Genomic DNA, 9,576 nt, shown 5'->3' with positions numbered 1-9,576 from the left:
TCCGTACCCACCCACTCTGTTTCACTCCCTCGCTGTCTTTTCCATACGTCCTGCTCCCTACCACTACACACCCATCTCCTTAGTCATAATCCTCCCTCCAGCTCTGACTTGAGCTGATTGTTTCCCCCTCCCTCACGTTGTTTCACACGGATTTCTTTACCACCATCTCATCCCAGAGCACCTAGCACACCCTGTAAATCAAAGTTTGCATCACACTCCATTTTACAATAACAATCTGTTGTACATATGTGCACAGTCCTCCAAAATCACATCAAATTGTTGTGTATTGACCGCAAAACGCACTGGGTTTCACACATGTATTTAACATTAAGGTGATATTTTAATAATCGCACACACTTAGGATATCTAAATTATTCTATTTCATTCACACATGCACTCCTTACTAGATTTTTCAGGCCTAAAACCAGCTATTATTTTCTTCAATTAGTTTTTGTTATTCAGTTAAATGATGATTTTATACAAAAATCTATCTTTGCATTGCTGCTTTTGTTTAAATGACAGAAAAAACAGTGTTAAATCCCATACTCAGTACTCAAATAACAGTGATAACAACATGTAAATGTTCACACTGTAGAAGCTGAGACCAAAAAAAGTCTCATTAGTCATCATCCAACAAATATGCTTTCAGTAGAGTTATTTGAGGCAAACTAGTCATGTGTATGTAAATAAGTAAGTAAAACAAACTAAAATGTTGTAACATGAGACTGTAAATCCAGAGGAATGAATCTAGGCTCTCTCTAGGTTTACACTTTGCCTGACAGAAGCCTGATTGTATTTTTATCATGCATCCCCTGAGACGCGACTCTCATCGTTATACTTTTACGATGTGGATTCATCATATCCACCAGTCTATCCTCCCCTGAACTCCTGTTTGCGCTTCGGCTGCTCTCTTGCCTTCATCCTCCTCTCTTTCATGTTCATCATTCATCAGCTCAACTCTTCCCCCCAGTCTCAACTTTTCTCTACAGCTGTCTCTGTTTCTTAGATTGAAGCCAGACCTGATACGGCTTCAAAGAAAAAACTTCTTAAACTCCTTTATTAAAAAATAATCTCAGGATGTCATCATGTATATTCTTGATTTGGAATAATAAACAGGTATGCTTCCAAAAACTGGAGACTAGAGCAATGTTGATTCATCAAATTCAGAGGCACCAGATTTTCTTCTGTTCTTATTTGGATTTCATGTTGAAAATAATGAAACATCTGCAGAAAAGAGAAATAAGACTTTGTTGTTTGGACAGACTTGCCTTGGTTGCAGGTGGTTTTCTACATTTCACATCACCCACATACATTTACAGAGAGAAAGCATGAGCAGCTGCCAATATGAGGAGAAAAGGGAAACACTTTCTGTAATCATGACACCTCCCCCTAGTGGATGATGTTTGTCAGTGCAGTCATGTTTTACACTCGTTAAAAGACTTCATGTTTTCAAGCCCACATAAACATAATTATGGAATTAAAATAAATGAAAAAAAAATATTATTTTTTTGTTTAATTCATGACTAAAAACTACTGTATGGACTTTTTATTTGCAAATGAAAAGTCTTTACATGGCTGAGTACAGTCTAGGCTTGTGTTAAAAGCATGTATATAATGTTCAGGATCAGTTTTAGTGAGCGTAAATGTTTGTTCCCTTTTTATTTGTGTGTTTCTGTATCTGTGACAGCCTGGCGCAGTGCAGTTAAAAAGATCCATCACCACCCCATGAGCTTTGAGCACAGCCTTTTGATCACACATAGAGCACAGTTTCATCATCTCTTGAATATTTCATCTCTTTTTCATTCGCTTGGTCACTTGATAACTGAGAGAAATTGCTGACTGTTGAGAGGAAACAAAGTGACAACAAAAAGAGTAAACCTAAAAATGTACATTGTAAAGGCCAGAGAATATACCAGCAAGAAGACACATGGTTTCTTTTCTGCATCATCTGCTGACTATTTGCAGTGCCTTAGATTTATACTGTATTTTTGGACTTTTTTTTTTTTTTTTTACGGCTTTTATATACATTTATTTCTCCATTGTGAGAAAGGGACACAATTTTTCTATGGAATTGCTTTCCATTTCCTTATTATCACTAAATATAACATGCTTTTGTGACAGTACTAAAAGACAGTCTGAGTTTTAACTATTCAGCACAGATTGTGAAGACTTTAAAAACACATCTTCCATCCCATTTTGCAGATATTCTTTTCCTGCCACCGCCACTTTATTGCAGGGGAACAGAGTGTTCAGTTGATAGACCAGAAAAGTAAAGAATACAGTTAATTACACTCTCACAATGTCCCTACAGTCTGTGTTTCTTACCATCACCCTTGACTGTTAGCGTTTCACCGTTAATGGACAGGCTGCCTGTAGAGAAAAGAAAAGGGAATCTGAAAGGATCCACTAATGCTTTTATTGGTTTCGCTTCATTAATGCAGTCATTATCCACCTACAGTTCTTCTGGGAGTCATGTCTTTTGACAGGACCTATTCAGAATGTTCAGAATTAAAATCTTGTTAACATTGAAATGTTTGACTGTCAATTGAGTTGTTAAATTACTCATCTGTCTTTTAACTCTTGAAGTTTAAATGTAGCTGGAGGGAAGAAAAGGAACAAAACAATTTTTTTTTTCTTTTTTTTTTAAATCAAACCTCAAGCGTGATTATGAACAATTTGGAAACACTTCTCACCAACCACCTGAAGCTGTGCAGAATTTTGTGTGTGATTTTTTTTTTTTTTTCATTTATTTACCAAAGTCTAAAATAAACAGAAGAGGAAAAAAGGCTTCCAGGTTTTATCGTCAAAATTTGCCTCAATATTCCACTACTTTTGAGGTGCTCTTTTTGAATGTAAATATGATACCTGGTTAACCATGATTTCTGGCTGTCATGACTCCATTTCAAAGCCCTGTTTCAGTCATTTTGTCAATTTCATGACATTCTACTGACTTGGATCATTTTTGTGTTGTTTGGGTTGTTAACTGAAGGAACTGATCAATAGCAGCATCAATAAAATAATCTATCTCAGACTGGAAAATTTGTGTCATTACAATTATGCCAATTTTGTCTAATGTCACCAATTTGTATTATAACTACTGCATGTGTTATACTTAAATGAACAACCTCTATTTAACCTCCTGAGACCCAGGAAATGTCAGCAAAGTACAAGTTTTTTTTTTTTTTTTTTTTTTTTTTTTTTTAATTAAATAAGTGCCAATACTGGAAACATCATGATGCAACAGTTTTTTCAGATGCAGTTTTTTACATTTTTATGGAACGTCCTTTGTGGTGGACAGTTTTTCTTTTTTTTTTGTACAAAGTTGTGAAACTCTTGTTCACAAATGTGGACAGAAAACGCGTAGCTGGGTCTTAGGAGGTTAAATTAGTACCTGCCTGACAGCAACAACACAAATATATTTTTTCATATAATTGTTAAAAAAAATGTTAGCAGTAAGAGGTTAAAGTAAGTACTTAGTTGCACAAGAATGAAGTTCCTCATTTTTATTTTTCATTACTTAACATAAAACTGGAATGAATTCTGAAAACAGGCTATAAAAATCTACCATAACTATAGGCTGTTACTAACAAAATTATAAGATAAAAATATTAATGAATTATAAGTGAGTATAAGGCTGTAAAGTTATCACATTTTGACATATTGTTTCAGTGTATCTGTGTATTTGTAGAATCTGTTTTTTTAAAGACAGACTGTTACCAGGATTTGTAGCTGTTTCACTCAAAACATATCTGTTCCCATCCCATACAACATACATACTTAAATAACTATGAATGATAGAGTTTTTGTATGAAAAGAGAAAAAAAAAACTAAAGTCATTACAGAGTGTATTTTCGGTTTATTGATCTATGCTTTAATTTCTATAACATTATTCATTCAAACTACCATAACATCTAAATGTACCAATTAAAAACAGCAAATCTGATCAAAATAACATTTTTATTCTCTGAAGAATTGATAAAACATGAATAATATGTTCCTTTAAATGGTTGATAGGCTTTGTTTATATCTCCCATTCCACATTGCCGGTCGGCCATGCTCTACCTTACATACAATGAAGCTGGCCGTAACCCGTCGCTTTTAAACACCATCGTCTTCGTAACAATGACAACCACAATCTCAGGCTTTTGCATAGAAAAAACATTGACAGGTTTAGTTGCATGATCAGAGCTCCATACATCTTTGAGAAACTGTTTGCCAGTGTAAAGTGCTGAGACAGACAGAGTAAGGCAGAGGTCTAAAACATAAGACATCTATTGCTCTAGTCAAATAAGGATAGGGGAGAGTTAAAGCGGTGTGGGGAGAAACAGGATGGAAAACGAGGTAGAAAGAGACAGATGAAGGACAAAGTATGATAAACACATCAGATAAAACACTGGGCAGGAGAAGAGGTTAGAAAAGTCAGCTCAGGAAAGAATTAATTTCCAATCATCAGCAGAGAAGAGATAAGATGTAATGACTTAATCCTAAAATCTATATCTTTGCCAGCTCTGTTCCCCTTCGGTGCATCTTCACTGCTAATATAACGGCATTTAAAACACAAACACAAGTCTGACCGTGTCAAACCAAAGGCCTCCCTGAGTCTCCAAAGATCAAAGCTGATCATTAGTTTAGTGATAACTGGAAAACGTAGGCTCTTTGCAAAACTACCATGAACATTTCCCAATCAGATCCCCTCTCATCACTCCTCCACTCCTGATTGTCAGCCTGTCCTCAGTTCAGCAGTACTGCACCTCATCACATTAGGCTTCTTTGTCCTTCTTTTCTTTTTCTTCACTTTCCTCTGAGCTCTTATCCAGAGCCTCCTTTTCCTCATTTGTGGCCTCATTCACTGCAGCCTCTTCCTCCTGTTCTTGTTCCAAGAGTCTTTTCCCGCCTTTACCTCCTTCTGTATGCTCATTACCCTGCTCCTCTGTATCTGCCATCCCAGACTCCCCTGCTTCTTCAGACAAAGAGTACATTTCTCTGGAAATCTCCCCTGCACCTGCTGTAGCTTCGCCGCCGCCCCGGTGGCGTTTCTGAAACAATCCAAAGTCACTGATATCTTTGGGGAAGTTTTTCCTCTGGCTTGACTTTTCGTTGGAGCTCTCCTCAGAGGTGAGGGGTAAAAGTCCGTTAGGTAGTCCGTTGGAGGCTTCTGGAGGCCTGGGCGAAGACGCAGAACTCCCCTGCTTCAGGAAGGTTGTGGCAATCTTGAATCTGTTGAGTTTGCTTTTTACCTGGGAGCTCGGAGGACATGAAGAAACTTTGAGGGAGGAGTTGGGGTAGGCCAGACCCGAGTCCACTGAACTGGTGCTAGCCTTCGCCACTGGTAGACCCGGCTTCCCTGTCTTCATCATGCCCATCACCTCGTAACGGAAACTGGAGATGTCCTGTTTCAGCTCCTGCGAAAGTAAAGCAAGATGCGAGTTCCCATTATAAAAGCTTTATTTTCATTAAACTATTAGTCCCAGTAGTATTTGCAGAGCACTTTACAGAGTATTGATTCAGCTCCAAGTGAATCAATGCTAAGCAAATAAGGAACTATTCATAAAATAATGATAGAGCACTTTCCTTCTTACAAAGCATACACAAAATTTTTTTTATTATTTTTATTATTATTATTATTGTTATTATTATTGTGTAAATTTAATTCCCAGTGTACACTAACATATTACCACTTTTTCTAAATCTTCATGAAATCATCTAAAACAGTGCCTGTCCAAACACTATTCAACACTTATTTGTTCTTCATGAACTGAGCCAACCTTGAAGTTTTCTTCAGTCAGACCTTCTTCTGTCTTGGCATCTCTGATCATAGCAGCCACATAACGTTTCACGAGATTCCTCAGTACCTCCTACAACAATAACAACAGAAATAGCACAAGGAGCACAGGCTTATAACACATGAAACCCCTCCAATATTAAATATCTTATTCAGTGAAAAATTCACAATCAGCCAGGAAAAAGAGGATACGTCTACTATTGTAGACATGCTCGCAAAAGAAAAGACATTTCAAGCTGCATTTCCTTTTAAAAATACTATGCCACCCTCCCGCAGATATAGACAAATAGAAAATTCTTCATAGCAGAGAATGGTAATGAATATCCCACTGAGTGTAATTTTCAGGCCCATTGTGTGATTCATGGCAAATGCATTCTATTGACAGGCAGACATTTAATGCACAAAGAGCCAGTAAGAAAGCAGAATGTGACATCTGTCACTAACTCACACACATATACATTCAGATGAAGTCAGACAAAAGACAGACGCCTGCAGAGACTGGTAATCAATCCCAGCTAATACATAACAGTCTATATTTACCTGATACTGATGATTTATCCTCAAGTTCTCTGCTGCTCGCCTCTGCACAAACAGACGCGCAGATGCATTAAATAAAGAGTGGGAGATTAAAGCACGACAAAATATATGGGGGATTTTCTTCACAGTATGAGACAGTTGTATCAAACTTGTTTTCTCTGTTGTAAAAGATACACAAGTGGACAGTAATGACTCGTAATAGTAAATATGTGTAAACTAAAAACTAAAGAAATATGACATTATACCTGCCACGCATCAGTGACTTACCCCCAGGGTTCCAAAGGTTTCTGGGCGTTTGGAGCGTGTCCGCTTGCAAATTTGCCTTTTAATCCAGCACATGAGGTACCAGAAGGATTTGGGGCTGGGAATGATGTTGAATGGGGCTGGCAGAGTAGCCCCTTCTTCAAAGTAACTCATCCACAGCTTTGTCCTGGCAAACTTCCACTCGATGTCCGCATGATCCTGAAATCATGATTAGAGCGCTTTATAGCATAGCACTGCCAACACAGACATTTGCATAAATGCATTATCTATTCCACACACTCATGTGGGTTTTTGGTTGTAGAATGTTTGATCTGCGCTCACAGCAATGTGCTGGTAGGAGTTATTCATCATGGCTATGAGCATGTTGAGGAGCACCACTAGAGAGATGATGTTGTATGTGCCAAACATGGTAGCACCAACAAACTCGGTGAACTGATGGTCGGCATCCACGTTTGTAACGTATAGGCTGATCAGACCGAAGATAGACCAGAAAAGAGACTGCAGAGTTTCAAATAACCTGCAAGAGGAAACACAAAAGGTACTCTGATAGGTATAATTCTGTATATATTACCATTATCAGTTGAAACATTCCCTATAGAGATAAAAAATTCTTTTAATTCTGTGCTATCAAATGACTTTCAAATAAATTCAACTCAAAAATGCATGTCAGCTAGACTTCAGTTGATAAGTAAAACACAGAGTTTCCACACTTTTTGCACCAAATGACAGCAATATGCAAAAACAGGACTAATGGGCCTGTAGCTTACCGGCACTTCCTATCTCTTATAATGGGGAAATTTTTCAAAGTCGCACCAAATCCAGAATCAGATCTGGATCCAAATAATTTCACTAACTTTTGTTGACATCATCGTAAAGAAGCTGTATACCAAGTTTGAAGTCAATCGGAATTGTAGTTTCGGAGAAGAAGACGATTGAAAGTTTTGTAACAGATGACAGACGACGACAGACGACGACAGACAACGACAGATGACAGACGACAGACGCTGCCACCGCCGCCGGAGGCCGCATGACGACAATAGCTTACAGCCTATCGGCCGGTGAGCTAATGATACAGCACTTCTATAGTATTTTATGCCATCACACAGTAAATTCTCATGTAAGCAGGTATAGATGATTGGGTACTTACGTGGAGAAGGCATTGTTCTGCTCCACACAGCGAATCCCTTTGCATTTACCCTTCTCATCAGAGGCCTTGGTCTCATAGTAAAAGTACAGCTGATTCAGCCCATTGGCGAAGGCCAGTAAGACCTGGGAACAGCGAAAACACAGTGAGCAATCATGCAAGCAAATCCGCACAATTTACATGCCAAAGACAATATGTTATGCATATCTTGGAGTACATACTAGACAGTAGATGAAGAGGAACTTCAGAATATCCAGAAGCATCCTCCCAAGTGAGATCTGTAGTGGCCCCAGATGAGAGTTGGCTGTGAACAGCGAGATGAGGCGCAGAGAGCTGAAAATGTTCGCTATAGCAAAAACTGCCTCCGCTACTAATGTCGGATGCCACATCTCCCACTGGTTCCTGGGTTTGCTGCCACTATACTGAACAGGAAAAGATATGAAAAGTGAGACTAAAGGAAAAGCCACATTTCACCTGTCTATTTTACTGCCTTTCATAGATAATGACTTACCTTAGTGTAGGCTACAATCTTAAGGGATATCGTGGCTAAGTATAGAGAGTTCATGACAAAGTCCATCAGGTTCCACCAGTCATGGATGTAGTCTTGGAAACCACCATCCCACATTTGTTTGATCTCTGCCCAGATAAATCCTACATATACAGAGACAGATCATTACACTGCAAATGGCTGCATGAAAAAAAGAGTAGAGCAAACATAAAGTTGAATGGAGGAAGCATTTTTACTTAGAACTTTGCCAGCTTTTTAGACCCAATAATAAAAGAGAAATTTAGACATATTTCCCCCCAGGGTGTACCAAATGATGACCTCAGATAAATGCAAAAAAAATTATACTCTTGCTCTGAGCCATCCCAAAATTAATGAATTTTTAATAAAATATTGGGGCCAAAAATAGGACCAAAATTGGGACGTGAAAAACTACCTAGGTGTCAGTGCATTTGATCTGGAAAACATGGCTTGAAATGGTCTTATATACCACTAAATAAAGACACTGTGTTAAACTTGAGGATCCGAGTGGTTTTTCTAATCCAGATATGCAGGTTTTTCATGAATTGACAGTCTCATTCCAAGTTTCACGTGTAACCCATAATGTCCACTCGTGTTACATGTGGAACCTGCCCGATTAAACACATATAAATCATGAGTGATTTTGCAACAGCAGTCATTTTTGTGAAACACTCTGCCTTGTATAATTAATTAGATTCCCAAAATGTACCTGTGAAAGAATAAAAAGATATTTGAAAAAATAGTAGCACGTAATTTTCATGTCCATTTTACCATTACATGTGGATTTTTGTATAAAAATAATAATAAAATGTGTTTCATCTGAAAAATAGTTTCTCTTTTATCTCTGTAAATATTCATTTTTAAAATAGACCCAAAGTGCTTCCAAACTTGCTTCATAACATTACTCTACATCTGGTTTGAATTTTTAGCCCCCATGTCCTGTTTTTAGGGACCAGTTTCATAGAAGCACCCTGCTGTGATTAACCTTAGTAATCATACTTGCACTTTTAGCACCATAATAAACCAAACTATGGGCTGTGCATGTGATTTATTTTCCAAAGAAGTACAAGTGCAGCTTGGGTGACATTTCAGTTTGATTGCAGAAACAAAAATAGAAACAGCTTTGACGACAATATGCACTTCATGTAATAGAGGCCTAAAGTAAATTAAAATGTAGTTACTTTATACTCCAGAATTTTATTTACATATCAGTGTTTCATACTCTCATAGTGCACAGTGCTTATCTTAACGTGGTCTTAACTTATTTATCATTTATCTGTCTAATGTCCCTTGTATTATATTACATCATTGTGTTTTTATCAT

The 9,576-nt window shown here is 37.7% G+C and overlaps 1 protein-coding gene across 1 annotated transcript in view; it reads right to left on the bottom strand.

The window, feature by feature from the left end:
• Positions 1-3,842: 3,842 nt before the first annotated feature.
• Positions 3,843-9,576, bottom strand: part of trpc4a (transient receptor potential cation channel, subfamily C, member 4a) — a 41,682-nt gene continuing 35,948 nt past the window's right edge. Inside the window, exons 8-15 of the mRNA XM_030154554.1 lie at positions 8,239-8,378; positions 7,949-8,149; positions 7,731-7,852; positions 6,905-7,100; positions 6,587-6,781; positions 6,323-6,364; positions 5,766-5,855; positions 3,843-5,402 (exon numbers count right to left, since the gene is read on the bottom strand). Of these exons, the coding sequence (XP_030010414.1) occupies positions 4,761-5,402; positions 5,766-5,855; positions 6,323-6,364; positions 6,587-6,781; positions 6,905-7,100; positions 7,731-7,852; positions 7,949-8,149; positions 8,239-8,378 (1,628 nt within the window). The 3' untranslated portion in view covers positions 3,843-4,760. The remainder of the gene's footprint in view (positions 5,403-5,765; positions 5,856-6,322; positions 6,365-6,586; positions 6,782-6,904; positions 7,101-7,730; positions 7,853-7,948; positions 8,150-8,238; positions 8,379-9,576) is intronic.

Source organism: Sphaeramia orbicularis, chromosome 14 (assembly GCF_902148855.1).
Source record: "Sphaeramia orbicularis chromosome 14, fSphaOr1.1, whole genome shotgun sequence".
Lineage (NCBI taxonomy): Eukaryota > Metazoa > Chordata > Actinopteri > Kurtiformes > Apogonidae > Sphaeramia > Sphaeramia orbicularis.
The sequence above is the reverse complement of the archived record's forward strand: the minus strand, read 5'-3'. Positions and strand labels throughout refer to the sequence as shown.